This window comes from Populus alba, chromosome 17 (assembly GCF_005239225.2).
Source record: "Populus alba chromosome 17, ASM523922v2, whole genome shotgun sequence".
In the NCBI taxonomy this organism is placed as follows: Eukaryota; Viridiplantae; Streptophyta; class Magnoliopsida; order Malpighiales; family Salicaceae; genus Populus; species Populus alba.
Window position 1 is genome coordinate 9,001,675 of NC_133300.1, and position 26,900 is coordinate 9,028,574.

The following is a 26,900-nucleotide window of genomic DNA, read 5'->3' on the forward strand; positions in this document are numbered from 1 at the left end:
TTTAATTATATGACAATTAAGATATTTGAAACAAAATGATTTACTAAGTATAATCTCTATTTTTTTTCTACGAAGCAATATAACTCTTTTGTTCTATATCCTTCATTTAATAAAATTATAAAATTCATTGAAAAAATATTTTAAAAAATATGGACGGTTTGAAATAAGAGTTAGAAAGACATCCTTGGAACCGAAACTCTTTTATCTCATCACTATATTCTATTTTTTACTTGTTTTTTTTTTTGCAAGTATTTTTGCTTTAAGAGAAAATTTGCCAATTTTGACATGGATGCTTTTAAAAATATAAGAACAATACATTGTTTGCATTGTTGTGGATAATTTTTTGATAGTGTCATCAAACCTAGCCCAGACTAGCAGCAGCTAACATAGAGACCTCTTTACTTAAGCCTTTACCTGACTCGAGTTTCCAATTGAACTGAATAGAAGCTAACTTGATATAACCTTGTTAAAAGTCAGTTTAATTTAATAAAAAAAGAATTAAAGGTGACATCTTTTTTAACTTTTTTTTATATATATATATATACTAAGACAATAATATTTTAAATTGGCTTAAATCAACTCAAATTAACTCATCAAATCTGTGACTTTGGTGATGAGCTTGGGTGGGTTTAATAAAATAAAAAATTTAAAATCTTTTATTGAATTATACAACAATAAAAAGTGGAATGCACAAGAAAAATATTAAAAAAATTATATAAAAAACCATCTTAAAAGGGTGCAAAAAAAAAAGTCCAATCATGTTATCAAAATGGATGTTATAACCTATTTTGAAAATTAAAAAGAAAAAACTAAATTATATTTATTCAAACAATACCCAAAACAGTTAGCATTCAAATAATTTTATTTTTTTTAAAAAAAAAACATTATGAATTGTTGTGCCAAAAAAAAAAAAACGTTTGCTAATTTAACAAAAAAAAGACACTATAATCTTATAAAAAATTGAAAATTGAATGGTATCTAATAAAAACATTGTCAAATTAATTTTTAAGTAATCTCTTTGAATGGATTGAAATTTAAAATCCACAAAAAAGATAAAAATAAATAAAATAGGTCAGGCAAGTGGGCCTACACATCTGACTCATGCATCAAACCTCTTTTTTTTTCCCCTTATATTATATGGTGACGACCCTTTAATCTTTTAATTGGAATATTTCAAATGTAGCATCATGTTCTAGCTCTGAATTTGGCAATCAAATAGTTGCTGTAAAGTCCAGGCAAGGGTATTTAATGCTAAAATATCATTTTCCAACTAATTTGTAGTTAAAAAAAAATTTAATAAACATTCTTAGAACCTTAATAAACTAATATCTCAACCCATGACACCCCTAAATTAATCCAAAAACACAAAATTAAGTCGAAGAGACATTTTAATAGAGTTCCCCTCATTGAAAGGAACTTATGAACATCAAGAACGAGTTTTTTTGTCGGTAGAATGTGGACAACTAATTACTTTCTCTCTTCTTTTTTTATTTTTTAACGAGTTTCTCTATCTCCTTCCCAAATCTAAGAATAAAAAAATAAATGAAATAAAATTTTGGACTAAAATATATAATTGCAATGCTAAAGGGACCAAAATTTAAAAAAATCTCAAGGTGTTTTTTCCCAAATAAAAAAAGCATTGATTGAACAATGAAAGGCCAAAACAACTTATTTTTTCATCTAATTGCAATTTTGGTCTTCTTTTTGAATTTTTTGTAAAGAATAAAATTGATTTGTTTTGCAAAATTAAAAGGCATGTAATGTAATGTAGGAAATACCACTAAAAAAACCTATCATCAAATAAAAACTTTATTAATTATCAATTAATTATGAATGAGAAATTTAGTGTTTATGGTTAATTAATTTCTGTATTTGAGATAATTTATCTTTATTGAATAATAAGAACAAATATGAGTTTTTCTTAATAAAATAAACATGGATCTTATTAGTTCCTTATTTCTTTATTACATTCTATCTTTTGAACTTCTCTTTTTTCTAACTTTTTTTCCACATGTAATATTTTTAAGAATATTTGTAATTAAATTCTCCGTTTTTTCAATTTTATGATAAGTTCTGATTTTTTTGAGTTTTAATTCAAAATTTCCTTTTTTATTTTAATATATGTAGTTTTATTTTTTCAGGCAATGATTTTATCAATCAATGCATAAATTTTGAGCACATGTCACATGATTTAATAAAAAGGTAAAAAAAAAATTAACAAAACATGCAGTAGAAGAATAAAATTTTTATATATAAAAAAAATTATGTAAGGGAAAAATACATAAGAGAAAAAAAAATGCAAAACATGCCGTTAACCTCAAATTTTAGGATGGAAATAACATCACCGTATTAAATACAGTTAGGACGTCGGTTTATGATTACCCGACCACATGCATAGACCCGAACCTTTTTATCTTTTCTCATCTCAAATACAAAACTCTGGAATTTGTTTCTCAGTTTGCTTTCGGATTGCCCGATTTAATCAATAGCTCTTAATCAATGTTAGTTACTACTTTAATTAATCATCTTTTATTCTTTAATGTAAGCTAGAATCGCTCTAGTTTCTACTTAAGGAGGGGCAAAGAATTTAACTAAAAATTTAAGTTTCTGTTGTTAAAGGAGGAATTCAGTGAATCGGCCACCAACACCAGAGGATACAGTTGAAGAGCAGGGGGGTCAAGAGAAACAACCGACCCTTCAAGAAATAATTAAAATTAAGGTTCTTTATCTTTTTTCTTAATTGGGTTTTGATTTTTATTGTCAATAATGGAGGGGGTGCTTAATTTGATTGGTTTTTTTTAGTTGATTGAGATTGGAGAGAAGGAAAGATTAATGGAGCTTTTAAGAGAAAGGCTTATTGAGTGTGGATGGAAAGATGAAATGAAAGCTCTTTGCAGGTTTTCACTGCCCTCTCTTCTTTTGGTTTCATTGCTGTTTGTGTTGTTGCTATCTTTTCATCTTTGGGGTCTTGAGAATTGAGTAGAGATATTTTTGTGGGAAAAAACAAGATCAGTTTTTGAAAAATGAGGTCAGTGTTAATGAAAATGAATTCAATTACACGCTTTTTTATTCTAATAAAACCTTTGAGGGATTACGTGAGCTGTATATTCTTTCGTGAAATCATCGGATTTGAAAGGAAATAATGTTGTAAATTTGTGGGATTTTGGTGAAACAATGTGCACAGGCTAGGTTACAGTTACCACTAAATGGCACTTTTGGTAACTGCTCATGTTAAATCCACGCCCAGAACCCAATCCTTCTTGTTAGTAGTAGTGAATAAAGCATGTGATTGTGTACATAGCTGACATGACAAGCATGGGGATTAACACCAAATATGGGAGGAGTAACTTTCAGTGGATATAACTTACCAGCTAGGGAGTATAGCAATTGGGAAGAGTAACTTTGGTGTAACAAGGAGAATTTTTTTAACGGGAAAAACTGAGATGAACATCATCATTATCCATCACTTTGATTCTCAGTTTCGTTGAGGAGGATCTTATTTTCCAAACTGTGCTCTCATGTAGATGAAAATGCTGCCTCAGTGTCATTCTATCCAGTAAGTAATGTATATCAACGAATTATATGGTCCAAGTCTTGATGTTTTAGGAGGTCTTCCACATGGAAGAATGATGAGATGCGATGTGAGACCGTGTTCTCTAAGTTATGACAGAATGGATGCAGAGTTTGTGCAAGAGGTTCTCCCATCTCGTTCTAAAGTTCTGTGATTTGTTGTAATTGTTTGATGCTCACTAATATGAAAATTGGAACTGGATTGGTAAAAAGGCTGAACCAGCTGTTTCTGTTTCTAGAATGCTAGAATTGTGTTCCTGATCTATGGAAACATCCTTGAGGAATGCTTTGGATAGGGATGCAGCTGGTATTTGGTTGGGGCTCTGTTTAAGGAAATGTGTGCTTAATATGACTCCTTTCATGAATTTTGGAAGTGCATGACACAAGAAGGATTATAAAGGACATGCTATAGTTATAGGGAGTATTTGAATCTTGACCTTTTAACCCTGTTTAGACTTTTATGCAGCTGTCTTATATTTTCCCCGACCCATATTTTTACTGTATTTATGGACAGTTTGTCCTTTTTTTTAACAAAATTGTTTGGTATCATTCTCTCCATTCTAAAATCTCTCTCGATGTCATTGTGTTTTAGGGCATTTATAAAGAAGAAAGGAAAGAACAATGTTACTGTGGATGACCTTATTCATGTAATTACACCTAAGGGCAGAGGTGGGGGATCTTCTGTTTCTGAAGTTTATCTTCTGTTGTCTACACAGGATAATTTATTGGTTTATCTGCTATTTAGTAGAATTCAGATGTAAATTTTGGAAACTGCTTGGAATTTGAAAAGGAATTCGATTGCCTTGACATGATTTCATGCCTACCTGTTCTTTAATACACCTTCTGACTGGTGCTGAGGATAATTTTTTTCCCAGTTCAGTTAGGAATTTCAGTCCTGGTTATTTTTTTTTTCCTTGTTTACCTTTTGTTTTATATCATTTCTTTATCTGAAAATTTTGTACCTTTACACCTGCAGCCTCTATTCCTGACTCCATAAAGGCCGAGCTGTTGCAAAGAATCCGTTCTTTTCTCGTTCAAGCTGCTGTTTGATATACCACCCCAATTCCCAAATAGTCTAGAAGTAGGAAAGCTGAAGCTGTTGATGAATGGAATGGAAGGTTTGTTTACTGTTGTGACGTTGAGGTCTCTTGAAGAGTGGAGGCAGCTGTGATTTACTTTAAAATATGCATGTTGAAAATGAAGGGAATGGGGTATCAGTGTGCTTCAAGCTTGAAAGAAGATTCATGATCTTATAGCTTTTAACCATAAAATCCGAAGATTTTCGCACGTGTTATGTTTGACAATATAAATATTTACACGTGTCAGAATATTCTGTTATTTTTCTGTATGATACTCTACTGCCATTTTCAAAATGAAGACTTGGAATTCAATTTCTTTTTTTTTTTCCTGGACAGTGGAATCTTTTCTTGCATCATGTTTTGGTACGATAATGCCTTTTACCCTCTAAATGCAAGTTTTGAATATATGAGAACACAATAACTTCTGCTTCTTTGTTCCTTTTGAGAATCTGAGACATTTTGGTTGGATATAGAATATGTACTAAACTTGAGACTCGAGTTTTTAGATCCTGGAAAAGGCGTCCCCAGACAGCAAGAGCTTAGGATTGAGGCAGTGGGGGACGGAGAAGGCCATGCCCCATCATGCAATGCAAAATTGTGCAGCGTGATTTTATTAACAACCAAGTCAGGCCCATTCAGTATCTCTGAAAGGGGCAGCTTGTAAACACCCAAAAAAAAAAACAGTAAAGCCACAAAAGACTCCAATGTTATTCTTGATTTCTGAATGATAATTTTTGTTGTCGATTTCTGAATCGGTAACAATACCGTAAAACTCAATAAAATTTGTGTTGGACCTATCCATGCTAGAGAGAAAATTTGAGTGATTGTTTAAAATCTGATAAAAAAAATTTAGTCATTGCCAATAAATTCTGGGTAGAATTGAAGTTATAAACCAGTCAACCTTGAAGAGGAACATGGAGGAAGAGGACCGGCCTATCCTAGGGAAGAATCAAAATAGAAACCAATCTAAAATAACCTAAAATGGGGATAAGAACAACCTTTGTCCAGCACTCAAACACCCTACCTCATTTAAAAGGGGGTATATATACAAGGTGAGAGAGAGAGAGGGTGACTCTTCCTTGGGAGCAGCAGCAGCTGCATGCTTTTGCCCCCTTTCTTCCTTCCCAAAGAGAGAGCTGAACAAACTGGCCAGCTGTATGCAACAAACCTTCTTCCTCTTGTCCAAAGAGTAAACCCTTAAATCCAGCTGCAAACACTCCATTAAATACTGATGTGCCGTGAATGATTTGAAAATCGGCAACAATGATTATAATGAAAATGGATGAAGGATGGGTCTGGTTGTGTTGTCTTTCTTTTGGTATTTAGGCTGGATTGTAGTGATTTAAGGTAAATAAGATGGAGATAGACTAGAATGATACTTTGATAAGTCGATCTGGACGCCACAAAGATCAATCTAGGATTTCGACGCCACACTCTTTGTGATTGAAGAGTGATAAGTCAGGTAGGGTTCTTCACAAAACGAATTTGGAAGAACAACTCTTAATTCTCTGAATTAAGTTTTCAAATCTTGGCCAAAAGTGTTTTTTTCATATTCTGATACATATTTATCTTTGGAACATCCCTCCAAAGTTAGGTGAATTCAACATGACAGAAGTCAAGCCTAAAAACTAGACTTTTAATAAAGCAAGTAGACAAATTTAACTAACAGACGTTTTTTTTTGACATTTCTAAAACATGTGCAGACTAAATTTAAAACAGCCATAACTTTTGACACAAAAGTCCAATGCAATCATGGTTGGACAATATAGAAAGATCACGTTCTGAACTTGAATTTTACCTACATAAATCTTGTTTTCACATGCATTGGATGACTTCAAATTCGGGTTCAAATCCATCTACTGTTCTGACCGTAAACAGCATCAATTCCTTCACTTGCATTATCAATCCAAATACAAGTAGCCCAGCATGAAAAGAACCATTAAGGGCTTTTCCCATCTCCAAGTTCCAATTATAGGCAAATAAGCACCCTTGAACCAATTTCAAACTGATTGCTAATTTTTAACTCCGACGCAGCTTCAATCATTGCAATTTGATTCGTCAAGGCCCGTTGTAGTTGTTTCGCTCTCGCTCTTGTCATTGGACCATATGAATCCTCTTGCATATTAGATTCAGCTTTACGAGATGGATTATAATTCCCATGATGCACATCATCAGCCCCGGGTTGAAAATGATTTGTCCTCAAATCAGAATCGTCATCATCATCCAAGTACGGAGATAAGTCTTTCACATTAAAAGTAGCTGATACGTTGTAATCACCAGGAAGATCTACCTTATACGCATTGTCATTCACCTTCTCTATAATACGAAATGGACCGTCAGCTCTTGGCATCAACTTGGACTTACGTTTGCTTGGAAATCTGCCCTTGCTAATATGAATCCAAACAAGATCTCCAGGTTCAAACCTGACCATCTTTCGCCCCTTGTTAGCTTGTTTAGCATACTTTGTTGTTTTCTCCTCAATATGTAGTCGAACCTGCTCATGTAGTTTCTTCATCAATTCTGCCTTTCTAATTCCATCCATAGATGTCCTCTCATCAATTGGAATATGAACAAGATCAATAGGAACACAAGGATTAAAGCCATAGACAACCTCAAATGGTGAAAATTTTGTAGCCCCATGCACACTACGATTATATGCAAACTCCACAATCGGCAAACAAGTATCCCAACTCTTCAAATTCTTATGTTTAACAGCTCGTAACAAAGAAGATAAAGTTCCGTTTACTACCTCAGTTTGTGGATGACATGCCGTACTGAAAAGTAACTTTGTTCCAAGTTTCCTCCAAAGAGTCTTCCAAAAGTGGCTTAAGAACTTTGTATCACGATCAGAGACAATGCTTTTAGGAATTCTATGCAAACGAACAATCTCTTGAAAGAACAAATCAGCAACATGTACTGCATCGTCAGTTTTCATACAAGGAATGAAATGGGACATTTTGGAGAATCGATCAACCACCACCATTATTAAATCCTTCCCACGTTGTGTTCTTGGTAATCCAAGTACGATTTGAAAATCAACTTTAGAAAACAATACAGCACCATGCAACTCATCAAGCAAATCATCAAGTCTGGGTATAGAAAATCGATACTTAACTGTTATTTTGTTGATAGCACGGCTGTCCATACACATCCTCATGGTACCATCTTTCTTCGGAACAAGCAAAGTAGGTACGGAACATGGACTAAGTGATTCTCGCACATAGCCCTTCTCTAAGAGCTCACCGACCTGCCTTTGAATCTCTTTCGCTTCCTCTGGATTACATCTGTATGCTAGTCTATTAGGAAGTGAAGCTCCCGGCACCAAATCAATTTGATGCTCAATACCACGAATAGGTGGTAATCCTTTAGGTAATTCATCTGGAAACACATCTTTAAATTCTTCAAGTAATTCCTTAATCTGTCTTGGTAAGTCCAATCCTTCTACTTGTAGTAGTTGCTTTGCCCAGACCATGAAAACAATCCCTGTTGCGGCTAATGCTTGTTTGATGTCTCCTTTTTTGGCTAACAACAGCCCCTTTCGTGATGTCACCTCCTTTTGTTGGCTTCGTAACTGATCCTCTCTAACTTGTTGAGAACTCAGTGGTAACAAGTTCACCTTCTTTCCATTCAGCATAAAAGAATAAGTGTTCTTTCGTCCATTGTAGGTCACATCCTTATCAAACTGCCATGGACGACCCAGCAACAAATGGCTAGCTGACATTGGTGCAACATCACATAAAACCTCGTCATGATAGGTTTTAATGGAAAAAGGTACACGAACTTGCTTTGTCACCCGAATCTCCCCATTCTCATTCAGCCATCGCAAACTATAGGGTCTGGGATGTGGAAGGGTATTTAAACCCAATTTCTCCACCAAGGTAGTTGACGCAACATTAGTGCAACTTCCATTATCAATGATCATCCCGCACACCTTATCTCGAATCTGACATCGAGTATGAAAGATGTTCTCGCGTTGCTCATCACTAACGTCAATTTGTGCATTCAGAACCCGTTGAACAACCAACAAATCTCCCTTCACTGGTTCGAAATCCTCTTCTTGTTCAGCCACTTGTACCTCATCTTCATCTTCAGTTTCAACCTCATCTCCACTAATCAGCTCTCCATGATCCCCATGCAAAATCATCACCCTTTTATTTGGACATTCAGAAGCAATATGCCCATGTCCCAAGCACTTGAAGCACTTAATGTCCCGAGACCTCCTAGGGTGTTGAGGTTCTGTCACCTTCTCCTTTCCCTTCAAAGAATCAGAACTGGTATTCCCCTTGCTAAACTCCACCTTCTCATCTCGTTTAGGTGTGCTCCATGTTTGTGTAGGCGTAGAAACAGCCCTTGTCGCGCTTGACGTAGTTCCACCAGTTCGGACACCTCCTCGTCTCTGCTGCCTCTCTACTCGGGTTGCAAGCTTTATAACATCCTCAAGGAAGATGTACGGCTGTAACTCAACAACATTAGCTATATCCTTCCTCAACCCTCCAAGAAATCTAGCTATTGTTTGCTCTTGAGGTTCCATCAATTCACATCGAATCAGCAGCAGCTCAAACTCTTTCACATACTCTTCCACAGTCAAAGATCCATGTCGCAAAGTTTGAAGTCTGATGTATAGCTCCTGTTTATAGTAATCAGGAACAAATCTCTTCTTCATCACTCTTTTCATAGTTGCCCATGTTGCAATCTCCTCCTCTTCATCCCTTCTCCTCTGAATCTTTAAGTTTTCCCACCATAAAAGAGCATAATCTGTAAACTCAAGTGCTGCCACCTTGCACTTCCTTTCTTCAGAATATTCATACCATTCAAACACCTTTTCAACCTTCTGAATCCACTCCAAGTATTCCTCAGGTGAACTACTTCCTCTAAACGGTGGAATCTTAAGTTTGAGACCATTAGGAGGATTATAATTCTGCCTTCTTGGTCTGACCCTATCATCAGCCTCATCATCCCCATTTGGATCTTCGTCAGCTTCTATAATATCATTTCGTGGCACCCTAAGTGCTTGCCTCGGTTGGGGTTGCAAATTATTTCTTTGCATCCTTTGTATAAGGGTATTCAACTGTTCACGAATTCCCGTCATCTCATCCCGGATCTCAGCATGAGATCGTTGTAAGCCCATAACCTGTGCCTGTTCCAAACTTAACCCTCTTGGCAAATCTTCTTTATCTCCAGCCATAGTTAAGTTTATCAACCTCAATTCCAGCAAACCTTTCTTTGTTTTTTTTTTTTTTTGGCTCCCGCCTAAGATCGCAACTGATGCTCTGATACCAGATGATGTGCCGTGAATGATTTGAAAATCGGCAACAATGATTATAATGAAAATGGATGAAGGATGGGTCTGGTTGTGTTGTCTTTCTTTTGGTATTTAGGCTGGATTGTAGTGATTTAAGGTAAATAAGATGGAGATAGACTAGAATGATACTTTGATAAGTCGATCTGGACGCCACAAAGATCAATCTAGGATTTCGACGCCACACTCTTTGTGATTGAAGAGTGATAAGTCAGGTAGGGTTCTTCACAAAACGAATTTGGAAGAACAACTCTTAATTCTCTGAATTAAGTTTTCAAATCTTGGCCAAAAGTGTTTTTTTCATATTCTGATACATATTTATCTTTGGAACATCCCTCCAAAGTTAGGTGAATTCAACATGACAGAAGTCAAGCCTAAAAACTAGACTTTTAATAAAGCAAGTAGACAAATTTAACTAACAGACGTTTTTTTTTGACATTTCTAAAACATGTGCAGACTAAATTTAAAACAGCCATAACTTTTGACACAAAAGTCCAATGCAATCATGGTTGGACAATATAGAAAGATCACGTTCTGAACTTGAATTTTACCTACATAAATCTTGTTTTCACATGCATTGGATGACTTCAAATTCGGGTTCAAATCCATCTACTGTTCTGACCGTAAACAGCATCAATTCCTTCACTTGCATTATCAATCCAAATACAAGTAGCCCAGCATGAAAAGAACCATTAAGGGCTTTTCCCATCTCCAAGTTCCAATTATAGGCAAATAAGCACCCTTGAACCAATTTCAAACTGATTGCTAATTTTTAACTCCGACGCAGCTTCAATCATTGCAATTTGATTCGTCAAGGCCCGTTGTAGTTGTTTCGCTCTCGCTCTTGTCATTGGACCATATGAATCCTCTTGCATATTAGATTCAGCTTTACGAGATGGATTATAATTCCCATGATGCACATCAAATACTAGAGCGGAAGGAAGAGTTAAAAAAGAGTGTTAATAGCCGAAAACAAAATAAAAAGAGAAGTGTAGGAGACCAGGTGGTGCAACTAGAGAGGGAAGGAAGGAAAAAACCGAAACTTGAGGGGAAGAATAAAAGAAGAAGAAAATTGAGAGTAAAGGGGAAGAAAACGCCTGTTAAATCCCTCCTAAAGCTACTGAAAATCATAAGGTATGAATCAAATCTCTTTCCCCATCTGTTCTTGAGTCCTTGGAATCAAAAGGAAGAAGAAAACCATGAGGGAATGCCTAAAAGTTTACACTAGCTGCTAATGGAAAAACTAAACTAAAAAGAAAGAAAAAAAAAAGAAAGACAATAAGGGATCTATATCCAAAACATGCAACAAGGGAGTTGAATAAGGGATCTATATCCAGAACATGCAACAAGGGAGATAGATAATTTTATATGTACAAACCTAGTTAGATGGTCGGCTATAATGAAGATTGGACAAAACATGAACTTAGGTGACCAAATACTTAAAAGATGACCTTGTCAAGACCTTATAGTCATATTTGAACCAAAAAACAGAATCATACATGTATAAATGATGTAATTTCTGCACATATCATTGACAAAATTCTATGGAAATGTGTTGAAATGCAATTATGCTGTGAGTAAACCTTGAAAGGGCATGTTGTAGCTGAAATGGGACTCCCTCTAGTTAATACCTTGGTTTTATTGATGTCACTACCAGAAAATCAATAAATACAAACGGAAATACCGAGGGAATATTTCCGTCGGTAAATTTCCGAGGGATTTTACCGATGGAAATATTTCCGAGGGATTGTACCGACGGAAAGATTCCCTCGGTATATACCGAGGGAATTACCGTGGGAAAAAAAAATAAAGCAAAGCAAAAAAAAAAAAAAAGATGACGTGTCATTTTTTACCGACGGAATTTTTCCGTCAATAATTCCGTCGGTAAATCCGTCGGGAAATCCGTTGGTAAACTGTGAACACTGTTCATCATGTCAATTACAAAGGGAATTACCGACAGAATTTTTCCGTCGGTATTTTACAGAGAGCTCTAGAACTGTTTATCTTCCAATTGCATTGTTAATTGTTTTACTTTACAGACAAAATCACCGACGGATTGAAAATTCATCGGCGTGTTTTGGCGGTTTTCTGAAAAAATTCAATTGATTTAAAATTTTCATTTAAATATTACAGACGGAATCACCGACGGATTGAAAAATCATCGGTAATTTTTGGCGGTTTCCGAAAACTTTTTACGAAATTGAAAATTTAAATTAAATATTACCAACGGAATTACCGATGGAATAATTAAAAAATATTAATATTCAATTATCCGTCGGTAAATCCGTCGGTAACGCGCCTCAATAAAAAACCTGAATCCGCTTATTTCACAAGAGACAGACTCATTTCTTCTTCTTCTTCTTCTACTACTACTACTTCTATGTCATCTTCTTCTTCTTCTTCTTCTTCTACTACTTCTACTTCTTCTTCTTCTTCACTATATGTAAAAACATCAATATCTATTTCTTTCTCTTCTTTTCTCTCCTCATCTTCTTCTCTTTTCCTCCATGCTCGGGTATGTCTTCTTCTTCCTTCTTCTTCTTTCTTTTTTTATCCTCTTAGTTTTCTTTAATTAATATGCTTCATGAATTTTTTTTTCCTTAGCTTCACTTGCAAGTATATTAAGGTAAGATCTTTCTTTTTCTTATTTTTTCATGATTTTTTACTATATTTGTTTTTTATTTAATTTTAATTGATTTTGTTCTTAATAATTGTATAAATGTTGTTGTGAGTTTTTTTTTTTTTCATATGAGATCAATTTTTAGTTGATTTATTTATAGGATTTTTTAAATTTTTTAGCAATTGCAACTTCATTTTTTTCATATGAATTTTTTAGTTGAATTAATTTTTTTTGTTTTATTTATTTGTTACAAATTTGTTTGAGTTGATTTTTTTATTCTTTTTTCCAAGCATTTTGAGTATATATTATACAATGTTGATTTATGTTAATTTAATTATTTTTATAATTTTATAAAATGAATTTTTTTTTTAAAATGTTTTTAAATAATTACCGACGGATTTACCGACGGAAATTTTCCGTCGGTAAATCCGTTGGTAAATCCATCGGTAATAAAAAAAATTTACCGACGCGTCTGTTCCGCCAGTAAATCCGTCGGTAATATTATTACCGACGAAATTACCGACGGACAAAAAATTACCGACGAGAGATTCACCGACGAAAATTCTCCGTCGGTGATTTAGTCGGTAAATTAATTACTGATGGAATATGTGTCTTACTCCGACGGAAAAATTCCATCGGTAAAACTGTTAAATCTTGTAGTGTGTGTTGAATGGACATGTGTGTTTATGAATCAAGAAAGTAAGCATGTGTTTGTGAATTGTAGTTTTGAGTATGATTATGATAAAATGTGATGAATTGCATGTACAAGTTAGGGAGAAATGGTCAGTGATGTTTCGGCTGAAGGGATGGAAATAATTCATAAGGAACCATGCATGATGAACACACTTAGAATGACATGAGATAAATAAGGAGTAGGACCCTTATATGTTATAGATTTATTATGAATTGTGTTGGTACGTTGACATAATACAATTGAGAATGCATGAATTTATGTTGTAGCAATGCTAAACATCGGTTTGGAGTAAATGAGTTGAGAAAACTTTGGCAAATGATCATGGGGTGAGGTTGTGCTATTTGTTAATGAATGGTGAATGGAATGTGATTTGGTGAGGTCCTATGTTCACCCAGGATAAAAAACAATAGCAGGGGGAAAGCCTAATGTAAACCTTACGCTAGACTGAAGGAAAAAAGTAGAATTAGAAATGACTCCATCGCTACTGATGATTTTTGAATCTGGAACGACATGGATCGCACTAACGATTTCAGTGCCAACTGTGAAATGGTGTTGCATTGACGATTTTTTAGTCGGCAATGACTCAATTTTCATCGTTTTCATCAATGATTTATGAGTTAGCTGTGCACCATTTACGCTGATGATTTCAACATCAGTTGCGAAATTATGTTGCGTTGATGATTTTTGAATCGGTCATAACACAGTTTTCGTCAATGATTTCTGCATCAGTAGTGGCTTGCTTGCGCTGGCGATTTTTGTTGAATAAGGGTTAGCAGCGAATCAATTTTGGTTGTTGAATTCTATGTTCATAGCGAATCAATTTTTGCTCTCGAATCTTGTGCCACAAGTGAATCAATTTTCGTTGCCAAATTCTAGGCCACCAACGAACCAACTTTTGATGTCGATGTTCTACGATAGACCTCTGGAACAAAATTGACTTAAATGCTTGTAACGATTTCATTGTATGGTTGTGTAAAATGTGGTAGGGTGAGCAAAAAAACCAAAAAACCGTTTAACAAGAAAATTGAAAAAAATAACCATAAAAATCAAACCATGAAAAAAAACCGATTAAATCGATTAAAATTTTGAAAAAACCGACCAGTTTGGTTTTATAAGTCTGAAACCAAAAAACCAAACCGAACTGAACCCAAACAAAAAAAACCAGAAAAAATTGAGCCAAACTAAAAAAACTAAGCCAAATCGAGAAACCAAGCCAAACCGGAAAATCTAAGCCAAACTAGTTTGAATCGATTTTTGTTCTAAAAAACAAGCTGAAACCGGTCAATTTGAACTGGTTTTGGTTTTTTTAAAAATTTGTTTTTTGGTTTGGTTACTTTTTTTTTTTAATAAAAACCAAACCGAATTGAAAATGATCACCCTTAATATGTGGAACACTTGATTGTGAATATGAGTATTCTTGAAATATGTATGGTGATGAGTTATGTGATTACCGATTGAAAATGTGCTGATTTGTGATCATTGATGTGTTTAGGTGGTGCGACTGGGATTGGACATTCAACTAGGCAAGGACACCCTGCAGGAGGAATAGGTAAGTGGTTTCCATCTTTTTCATGTGTAATGTTTATGTTCTGAAATGACTTGTTATGGATGATTTATTATTATGTTGTGATGAATATTAAACCAGCTATAAAATGTTGATTGAGTTGTTAACAAAAGTTAAACCGATTATAAAATGTTGATTGGGTTGATGATGAAATTGAGTTGTTAACAAATGTTAAATTGACTATGAAATGTCGATTAAGTTGTTGATGAATTTTAAATCGATTATGAAATGTCGATTGAGTTGTTGACGAATATTAAACCAATTATGAAATGTTGATTGGGTTGATGAATGTTATACCAATTATAAAATATTGATTAAGTTGTTGATGAATGTTAAATCGACTATGAAATGTCGATTATGAAATGTCGATTAAGTTGTTGACGAATGTTAAACTGATTATGAAATGTTGAATGAGTTGTTGATGAATGTTAAACCGATTATGAAATGTTGATTGATGATTAGCTTCGACTAATGACATCTGAGATGGATGATCGGGTTGTGATTGATGATTAGCTTTGGCTAATGGCATCCAAGATGGATGACATGGTTATTTTTTTATGATTAGCTTCGGCTAATGGCATTCTAAGGGAATGACCAGGATGAATTGATGATTAGCTTTGATTAATGGCATCCGAAAGGGATGACCGAGTTGTGTTTGATGATTAGGTTCGGCTAAAGGCATTCTAAGGGGAATATGACGTTTAGCTTTGGTTAATAACATTTAAATGGATGACCGAGTTGATTATGATGATTGGCTTCGGTTAATAGTATATGTAAAAGATGACAGGTTTGATTTTGTGATTCATTTTGGTTAATAACATCCAAGATGGATGACCAAGTTTAGATGTTGCAATTAGTTACGGCTAAAAACATCAAAGGTGAATGATTGGGTTAAAGTGAAGTAATTAACCCTGACCGATGATTAAATTTGGGCCCCACAACTCTTATGAAGAGGTTGGGGTATATGAGTCAGAATAATACATTTAATGAAATAATAAGGATTGTACAATGCATATGAGAAGTAAATGAAAGAATATACTCATTTTTCAGTTGATAACAAAAAGTAACGATAACATTCTTCTAGTTATTTATTATCATGTTTAGATTATTTACAATTCTTGTATCCATGTTGTTTTTGTAATAGAGACATCACACAATCAAGGTGCGTAGAAAAGCTTGTTCCACGGGTTCACATATTTTGAAAGGTGGTATATAATAGAATGTTTTTAAATGCTATGTATTTGATAAGAACAAATGAACTAATTGAATATTTATCATTCGACACTTTTGTAAAGACTTGTATCGAAAATTATAATGGAATACAATGCAAAAGTACGATCTTGTGATGACTATATGTATGTGATATTTTCTCTTATGAGAATGTTATATTGTGAAATCACATAAGTATTACATTACACTAAAAGATGAATTTTGTTATAATAAACAATAAATATTGTTGCGAGAATGTGTATTGTTACTTTTTATGGGATGTTGATTTACATTACACTATATAGGTTGTGCCTTGCTAATGAATAAAATGCATTTATAAATTCAAATAATGATATTATATGAAAAGCATCAAGAACCTGACTTATAAAAAAAAATCCAGTGATTTTTTGCTATGAAAAAATCAGGTTGTTACACAACGTATACATGCATATCTCCTTACAGATTGCAAGCAACGCTAACTGCAGCATGCACCCTACCTCATGCTGCAACAAAGAGTCGATCAAAACAAGTTGCGTTTTGCTTGACATTTTAGGACTGCACTTCTCACTCACATCCCACAAATAACATCGACGCTACCTAGCTGAGTGTGAAAAGAGCCGTTCAGTTGTACTCTGCATTGACCTAGAGGATTCAACCGACTAAAAGTTCCGAATTGAAAAGGCTAGATAAGAACCTCCATATGGATTTGCTAGACATAACACACAAGGCAACTGTCATTCACTTGGTTTTCATACAGAAACTAAAGACACATCGAGGCTGTCCCCTTTTCTGAGGACTTCGAAATTACACAAGTTATCATTCTATTTTACATCTCCACGTCTGTATTATATCATATCATCATAAGCATAAACATAATGAAGCTAAACAGCCATCTTTACAAGACACAGATGCATTTACTCAGCTGGCTCACATGCCATTCATCTCTCTCTCGAGAAGATCCACCCAACCAGACCTAAACCCCAAGCTTGTGCTCTATGGGAAATCTGTGAAAAGCAGAAGCTGACATGCATCACAAAGCCTGCATCATTTCCGTACTCCGGAAGATTTGCTTAAGCCAAAGAGCCTGCTTGTTCACAGAGGTCTAATAAATCCAGAGTCTGCAAAACCATCATAGTAGCATTTATGAGCACATGAGACCAAAAATCAATTTGTATATAGGAAAAAATATACACATTCAAACAGAAGTTAAGGGGACACAGACAGCAAAGCTTTTTATTGTTGATCATACCTCAGGAACTGAGAGCTCAAGGCGAAACTTGGGGCCATCATAATGATGCAAAACTGGCCTAAAAGCATCTTCCTCCAATGCCTTGCAGAGTTTTCTAATCCGGATCCTCACCTGTTTGTTAATCACCCAAAAAGGGAAGTAAATAAAAGGAAATGAAACGAAGAAGATTCAAGATACAGCAACCAAGTTATTGAAAATCCATATTAGGAATCAATTTTTACCTGAGCAGGAAACCTGGACTCTCCTTTACACTTTTTGTCTTCCCATGCAGTTGGATCAATGTTCGAACCCCCAAAACTTGCTGCCTGTGCAAGACCAAATTGAGAAGCGTAAGTTATAGATAAAAGTACTACAATCATTGCAGCAGACACTTTTGACATCAAGCATCTTGGAAAAAAACCATTGCAAATTAAGGGAGTAAAAGTTAAAGAATAAACCTCAAAAATGCCATGTAGCTGGTGAGTGGTGTAATTATAGAGGAAGAGAGGTAAGCCAGGTGTTATTGCCCGGACAGAATCCCTATATCTTGGTGGTAAACCTATCAATTGTGCAAAAATTATTAGATAAGACTTCACAAATATTGTTAAGATAAGACAAACCTCAAGATCATATGGACACACTAGTACTCATAGAGTTGAGTAGAAAGCTTTAAAGTATGAAACAATCACTTTTTAATGCTCATCACTTAGCATCCCATGTTAAAACTTGAACAACAGAAAACTCTCGTCTAGTCAAAACTTGTGACATATGTAAGGGTTTCCCATCATTCAATGCTCTGACATATGGGCAAAGTTGTGTTCATACTTCATAATATAAACAAGATATAGCATCTGAATTGTGGCCATCTAACAATTTTTAAGTTACTTTAAACATTAAGGGAAAAACTAACAAGAAACATGAGGGGAAAAAGTAAGAAATTACCAAAAAGCTGTCGCTTCAAATCTTCCTGCATGGTGTCATTGTTACAGACAAAGATATATCCTCCAAGCACCTCATTCCTTGGAAGCGTCTCTGTGGCTGGCAAGGTCTTGAACCTTTTGTCCACTGTATTGTTGTTGTCGATATTAATGTTGTTATTGCTGTGATTACTGGGATCTTTGCTACTGAGGTTGTTGCCACTGTACTTGCTACCAGTCATATTGCCAACGCTGTTTATGTTGTTTTTCTGGTACACTGCATTCATATTGTAAGCATTGTTCCTTAAGGAACTTTTATTCCCATTTTCTGTCATCTTGGACTCCAAGTTCATCATGTTGAAATTGAAACTTTCAAATTTATTTTCTTCTTGGAACCCAATCTTATCCCTCGACCTCATTTCTGGAAGGCCCTTTGAAAGGTCAAGGTTATTCATGCGTTCACCCTTTCCCCGGGTCTGCTCAGCCAATTTCAAAGCAGCCATTAACCACTTATGATCCTCTGAGACTTTTGATTGTCCTCGAAGCTCATCACCCAGTTGCCAGAAGCTGTGCAGGCTCTCCATCTTGAAAATCCTGATGAGATGTCACACAAGATAGATGCTAGTGAAAAATAAATATATTAAAGAAAAGAGGGAGAAAGCTAGTTCAGAGGAAAAGCTCAACAGAATTAGGCCAAAAGTCAAGTGTGTAGAAGAAAACCATTGCTGCACAGAACAAATCATTATTAAATTTAAGTGATGTGCATCAGCAAGCAATCCTATCAACTCACAAGGAAAAATTGGATAGGATCAACCAAAGTTAGGTGTTCTACACGTGTTCTATAATTGAATGTTGACTAGGATAAATTCCATTGATAAAGAGAAGACTGATAGAGGTAACCATGTATATCATTCAACAATTGAAAAATAAGTAACAACTGTCAGACAATACACTAACATCGAAAGAAGCATATTTTTAAAAACCCCACCCCTCCCAAAAGAAAAACTCATCCTTTTAATCCAAATTATGAAGAAAAAAACGCTTGGCAGCAGTATTTGTCAAGAAAAACCCATAGTGTTTGAGTGATAAAGTTGCAGTAAGCCCATTTCAACATGTCCCTCTTCATTCCCAGTAAAATAGTCAATTTTAGGAAAATAATTAGAAAACCACTTCTCCAGGAAAAGCAATTCTAGACAAACATTCAGCATAATTCCACCTGGGTATTCAATTTCCACTATCTGTTAACAGCCCCGGGTTCAATCATTTAATTCCCATCAACATGATCTCACGACAAGGGATAAACATGCAGACATTTGTATGCTATGGGAAAAGAACCATATTTGTACATAACAAACTAAAAAATTGCTTAGATTTTTGATTTGTAAACAAAGAAAATCTCAATGACTTGTTTTCAACTGCTTACACAACCTTAACGACACAAACTCTCTCAACATAGCACATAAAAAATTTCGAAATCACACTGACTTAGAATCAATTTTTTTTTCAAGTCATAACTACCAACTAGAAAATCAAGAACAGTTTCCTTTTTCTGCAACATTTCTCAGACACCAAACAACACTTAAGCCCAAAAAAAGAAATAAATAGAGAAAGTCTAGAACAAACCCAAAATTTCAGTCTTTAAAACCAGTACCTAGCTTAATAATAACCACTATTAAATCTAGCCGTACCATTAATTAAAATTCCTTAAAAAAAAGGAGAAACAGAAACTTAAATTAACCAGAATCAAAACCAAAAACCCACATTTAATCCAACTAAAGAATCCAGTCAACAATATTGAATATTTACCCTAAAAGAAGACTATTGCCAACTCAATTACCAACCAAACTCTAAAATCTAATAACTTTAGCATACCAAAATCAAAACCCACATTTAAACCAACCTACAACCCCAAAAAAACCAAAGTAAAGCTTGAATTTTTACCTTTTTAAAAAATAAAGACAATTGAAGTGAAGTGAAGCTTGTTTTGAGCTTTAAATTAAGGAATTGAAGCTTGACTAAAGAGTAAATAACTATACGAATATATTAAAAGGAACCCTAGATTTGGGGCATCTAGAGAGAGAGAGAGAGTACCTTCTTTTCTTTTATCTGCCTTCAACTGTGAAATCTGCAGTACACGACACAGAGAGTGAGAGAGAAACGGAGTGGATTTTTATTTTTGTATTTATAGCTTGGTATTCCAAAAATGCCATTCTGATGTTTATGCAATGCTTTGGCGCCACAACGGGTTTTTCTTTTTTATTATTATTATTTCGAATTTTTGTGAGCGAGAATAGTGCTTGAAATTGCTACTTTGCAAGGAGTAGTAGTGGAGTTTGGAGACGCTTGTGCTCTCCGCTTCCACGCGCCAAGTACGCAGCGTGTAAATTCTAGTTTCTTTTATTATTATTATTATTATTATTATGGTTTGACACTCGATGGATTAGCAAGGCAGTGTTTGTTTGTAGGCTGTATTCGGGCTGTTTTTTTTTTTTTTTTTTTTAATTAATATTTTTTTTTAATTTTTAAATCATTATTAAAAATATGTTGATATTAAAAATAAAAAAAATATTATTTTAATATATTTACAAGTAAAATATATTTTAAAAAATAATTTATATCACAATCTCAAAAGCACTATTAACCTTTATATGTCTCATTTATGATTAACAATAACTAATGTAGATATTAGAGAATAGAGAATGTAATATTTAATAGAATATTTTATTCTGATACATGATATTTTATCAAGGCATTTTGTTATTATTAAAATTTAAATTTCATTTAAAAAAACATATAAAATTTTAATACTTCAAAATTTTAATTATTGTATTATGTATTTTGAAATAAATATTTTATTTTGAATATACAAAAAAAAATCCTGAACAAGACAAAAAAAAAATAGTATGATATTCTAAAAAACTTAAATACACTAATTATACCAAAAGAAAAAAAAGATTTTTACTTTTAATTATATTTTACATATATAAATATAATATCAAAATCTCAAGGTTATTGTAATAGTTAAGCATGGATGTTCTCTTTTTATATTTATTGTGTCCAAATTTAAATCTTGAACCTAACATTTTAAGAAGTGTGTTCTTAAGATAATTTTAAAAAATATATTATTTTCAATTAGTGCACTAATTAACCCAATGTACTCTTAATATTTAATATCATCATTTATATATATATATATATATATATATAAACATAATATAAGGTAGTTTGGTTTATCTAAATAATGAATGTAAATTACGAAAATGGGATTAAAAGCAGTGGAAAAAAATAACATTTATCCATGCAAGTAAGTTCTCTCTCTCTCCCTCGCCCTCCCTCCCCTCCTCTTCCTCTCTCTAAGTATAGATACATGCCTTACAAGGAATACTGAATTCAGGAATAACAAAACTGTTGATGTGACCACCTGTGTATTGCTGGCCAAAAATGATGTCGGTGATCATGTTTTTATGTCCCTCGACATCATCGCTACAATAATAATAACTCATCTTAAAAACAAACCTTAACCAAACCTAAAATTCAAACCTCAAACCCTAAATTCTAACCTTAAATGAAATCTCAAACCTTAAACACTAACCCTAAAATTCAAACCCCAAATTTTGAACACTAAACATTAAGGTTGTATTTGTTTTTGTGGTCTAACTGTTCTTTTTATTTTTTTAAAAAAAGTTTTTTTAACTTCAAATTATTTTTTGAGTGTTTTTAGATTATTTTGATGTGTTAATATTAAAAATAAAAAATATTATTTTGATGTATTTTCAAATGAAAAGCACTTTGAAAAACAACTTCTGTTACACTCTCAAACAGGCTTTAACACCAACTTCAAACCACAAACCAACCCTTAACCCTAAATCCATTCCCCAAACCTCTAATTCTTAAACATTAACCTTAAATCCAAACATCTAACCTCTAACCCTAAACACTAACTCTAAATTCAAATTCCTAACCCTAGACTTTAAACCCCTAATCCCTAAACACTAACTCTAAATTCAAATTCCTAACCTTAGACTCAAACTCCCAATCCTAAATCCTAAATTATTTTCATAAATTGCAAATAACCAATTAAACTCGTATCAATATAGCAAACCAAAAACCAAATAAACTCTAAAAAGTCAAAGAACACAAAAACAACAACTACTCATACTTGCAATAATCATATGCATGGTGGTGAAAATGCCAACATACAAATACACAATTGTGAATGTATAGAAAAAAATATGAAGAGAACTCAAGTTATGTCTTATATGTTCCCAAAGAAAAAAAAATGTAAGAGAGAATTGAAGAAGTAGTCTAGGCCGGTCAATATTTGGTTTAAAAAACACAAAAATAACATTAAAACTTATTTACCCTGATGTAATATTTTAATGCTTTTGTTCATTTATTATAACCAAAACTATTTGCCTAAAAATATTAAAAAAATGTCGTTGATAGTTTGACTGAAAGAGTAAAGTTAAAGGATCAATGATTTTAACTTGATTGGATCAAACTGATACTCAAATTACTTAATGACCCTAGTAATTTAATTAGTTGTTCATTTGAGATTTTGAGTTTTACTTGTTAATTACTTAATTATGATTTAATTTGAAGGTGTTTTATGTTATTTACTACATTAAGTTGGATTTATTGCTTCACGAGAGAGTGAAAATATGTCATTGTTCCAAAAAAATTTAATTTGATCATCGTAATACCATAATATAACTTGTATAACATAATTGGTGTTGCAAATAACGCAACATAACAATGTTTTATTTGAAAACCTGTAAATGCATGATTTGAAATTCTAAACAACATGTTATCTTTGTTGATATGTTCATATGTAAATATTTTATTTTAAATTTTAAAGGTGTAAAATAAATTTGAGCATTCATAAAATGATCAACAATATTAAAATATCAACCTGACAAGTCCAAAACAACTTTAAAAGTATAATTAAATACAAGAAATAGTGTAAACCCTGACATAAATATCAGACCGAAGGTAGTAAAACCACGTTGATTAATAGAACCCTAAGATGAAGAAAAAGGAATAAATGATAGAAATATCAACAAATAATGTAAATTAGGAACAAGGAATTTATCAAAAGTTAGTCAAGGAATACAAATAAATTTGTTCAAATATAGTATCAATTTTTGTCAGAAACTTAGAGAATTACCTGGAATTATTTAAAAGACATAAGACAATGGCAAAACTATAAATCTAACAAAAAATTATAGCCCTTTCTTGTGTATCGGCCATGGAAGGGAAAGGGAAGCTTTCTTATTCTCTTCTTCTTGCATTTTCTCTGTTTTCTTATTTAAAACCAAGTATTAGGACATCATATGTAAAGTTATTAGAGTTTAAACACTTCAACACAAGATTTGGGATAGATTAAAGTGAAAGAAAATGAGTGTTATAGAGAAAAACCAAAGGATTTTTAAGAGGAAGAAGAAGAGGTGGAAGAAAATCACCTAGAGGGCATACATTGAGCATAAAAAAGATGTGTAAAGTGTTCTCTGCCAATTATTTCATTATTGAATGAGGTTTAATCAAAATTTAAGCAAAATCCCTAAACTTTCAAATTAGGGCTCTTGATTAAAATTGGGAGAAATGTAAAATTTATGTAAATTGATTCTTTTAAGATGAAATAGGTTAAACAGGACACAAGAATCATAAGGAATTGAAGAAGAAACTTGTTGTTTTTGAGGGCCTAAGGCTGATAAAATAGAGAGTAAAAACGAGATTAGTTTATTTGGTATAAATGCTTATTAAGTACATGTAATTGATGTGTATTATTATAATGATGATTGATAATTGATGTGGTTAAGGTGTTAGTAAGTTATGATGATGCTTAGGGTTTGAAAGTAGATGATTAAGTAAATTGTTGTTTAAAACCCTGGAAATAACTTTGATTGATGAGGAATATGCACGAAAACTTGTATGATAAATAAGGAAAATCCCTCAAAATTTGTGATATAGATGTTATTATGATATGGGAAATGCCTCGAACTTTGAGATATAGATGTTACTTTTTTTTTTTGATAAAATGTAAGAAGTATATTATATCAAAAAGAGCAAGGCAAGCTTGCAATACAGGCTGGGAACCAGCAGAGTACAGAAAATGTACAAAGGAACACTTAGGGAAAACTTCCCCAATGAAACAGAAACTGAAAATCAGCAAAATACAAGCTGAAAACAGAAAAAGGAATGAGCTCCCAAAAACCAATTGGCTCAAAGCATGAACATCCTCCATGCAGGAAAGCCATCATAAAAGCCAAACACACTCAGCCTTATCAGCCGACCGAGGGAGAAACAGCACTAAACCAATGATGCAAGACAAGCCGGGGACAACAACCCAAGAAGAGGCAATAATTCAGCCGGACGAACAGCCAACCAGCAACACATTAGCAGGGACGCCATGTAAGAACCCATGCACGGCAGGAATACATGCACGCAAGCTAAGAAATTTCCAAGCCAATGGATCCAGCAGCAATCCCACGGCAAACAATTTTCAACGTGGAGGGAGCCACCAAGAAGATATAGATGTTACTTGATGTGTATGGATGAGGATATGATATGCTTTTAGCCTAAATTGTTTTTAGGATGGTTAAAATAAATATGAAAAATATGTTTTCCAAACATGATTGCGTGATGTATGTGGATGAGATAGGAAACAATCATATTTAGAAATTGTAAAATGTGTGTTAAATGTGGAATTGAGATATGGTTCCTAGGTTAAATGGATGTGATAATAATGTTTGGTAAATTCTAATATGACAAGAGAGACTTTAGAAGTTGGACAATAGACAAGAGGAGCGGGATTGTCATGAGCAGCAAGTAAGTGCTCAACACCATACACTAGTTTTAAATTTAATGATTTTCATTACTGTTGATGTAACACCTCGTAGTTATTGATTAATACTTAGAAGTGCGTTGTTATCAAGGTTTTATATCATCATTTTTACTTGAAGTATCAATAACTCCTTAACTAAAGCATGTTTTATAATAACATATCTAATAATATAAGATACCTTTAATTTATGGTAAATATTCATCTTAAATGTAGGCCTATCACATAAATAAAATGATTGATTGATGAGTTTAAGTACTGAAATTGAAAGGACAAAGAGAGGGCCAAACTTAGAAAAGAGATGTTGGTGCAGTCCAAACTAGAACACTGTTCTGTAATTGGGTCATATATGGAGTTGTAGATCTCAGATTTAGGTATGCTTTATATGGATGGAAAGGTAAGACATAGGCCAACAACTTTCATGCGGAGTCCAAGATTTAAAAAGGCCATTTTCAAGTCCAAATTATAGCAACAATAGAGAAGTCCGAATCTGTCTTGCAGCCCAGACACTGTTCAGTGTTCAACCCATATCTCGAGTTCTAGAAGTCAAAATGACCTCAATTTATTTTTTCCTGGAAAAATAAGACAATTTCTTATAACTTTCATGGTATAGGTGGTTCCAGTTCTGATGTTAGCAATGACGTTTTGTTCAAACAAGAAGATAAGGATTTTCACCAAGTCAAGAGTGGGCCACCCACTCAACAATTAGTCATCAAATTAATAGTTCCAAATTTTGGCCTATAAAAGGAGCCATTTGCCATAGACATCTTGGCTGCTTAGATTAAGATCATGCTCTTTATTTTTCTCTTTATATTTTTTGTAATTCTTAAGTTTTGCTTTCATTAATATCTTGTTTATGCTTTTCATTTCCTTTCCTTTACTTTACTTAGTTAACTTGTATCTTATTTATGTTCTTATTTTATTTATTTATGTTTCTTTCTTTCATTATGTTTAGCTAAGTTTATTATGTCAAGTTGAAAAGGTTACACTAATAGTGTAAGAATAAGTATAGTGTAAACTCATCATAGACTTTGATGTTTGATACTAACATGTTTTGTATTTGTTATCTTGTTCACTCTTAATACTTTGCTTGTTAAATAGTTAATCTAGATTTGTGTTGTATAACACTTGGTACAACAAATGCTTGACACTTTCATAGCCCTACACATGTGCTATGAAAGAAACTTGATTTGTTGTTAACATAAGTTATAATCATGAATACCTGACAATATTTACAAGTATTAGCATTATTTGAATAAGATAATTAATGTAATCATGTTAACAATTTATAATCCGATTGGAACCTCCTTTGTGTGTGGTTTCCAGTTGAGAAATAAGAGTTTATATTATACTTGTTTGAAATACCATTAGTGGATCCTCTAACCTTGACACTTGTTTTTATCATTGTTTAATTCTTACATTGATCTTTCATCTCAAAATTCTTCATCTTCTTCTTGTTCTACTATATTATTATTATTATTATTATTATTATTACTACTACTACTATTATTGTTATTGTTATTGTAACATCCCCCATTCTGGGATAAATCGACAATCTCATGTCAATCGAAAAAAAAAACATAATAATTTTTTTTTTGTACATATATGTTCATGGTCTTCGTATTAAAATCTACCAGAATTTGATGGAGTTCCCCCATATACCGGAAGGTCCCAGGTTATTGACATGAATTTATTTACACTTCTAATAGCTCGCATCTCATAACTCAATTCCCGACCCAATCATCATGGGTTTTCAATTTCCACACTTATACCCACACTTATCAACCACAATATTTACGATATGCATTATATAACAAAATATCATTATGGATAGATAAAAATAAATAAGTATAATTACATAGGCATGAAGTATGATTAT

General features: G+C 33.3%; 2 protein-coding genes across 2 annotated transcripts; one reads left to right on the forward strand and one right to left on the reverse strand.

Moving 5' to 3' along the window:
- Positions 1 to 2,345: 2,345 nt before the first annotated feature.
- On the forward strand, positions 2,346 to 4,976 carry LOC118030970 (transcription and mRNA export factor ENY2). The gene is made up of 5 exons (XM_035035242.2): positions 2,346 to 2,501; positions 2,620 to 2,719; positions 2,803 to 2,897; positions 4,163 to 4,239; positions 4,547 to 4,976. Coding segments are annotated over exons 1-5 (348 nt in total). The 5' UTR covers positions 2,346 to 2,499; the 3' UTR covers positions 4,621 to 4,976.
- Positions 4,977 to 16,751: 11,775 nt separating this feature from the next.
- Positions 16,752 to 20,423, reverse strand: LOC118030960 (B2 protein). Its single transcript, XM_035035232.2, has 6 exons — positions 20,272 to 20,423; positions 18,206 to 18,774; positions 17,722 to 17,822; positions 17,506 to 17,589; positions 17,285 to 17,395; positions 16,752 to 17,153 (listed from the first exon to the last, which is right to left on the reverse strand). The coding sequence occupies exons 2-6, from the start codon at positions 18,762 to 18,764 to the stop codon at positions 17,106 to 17,108; spliced, it is 903 nt and encodes a 300-aa protein (XP_034891123.1). The 5' UTR covers positions 18,765 to 18,774; positions 20,272 to 20,423; the 3' UTR covers positions 16,752 to 17,105.
- Between the last annotated feature and the right edge of the window lie 6,477 nt (positions 20,424 to 26,900).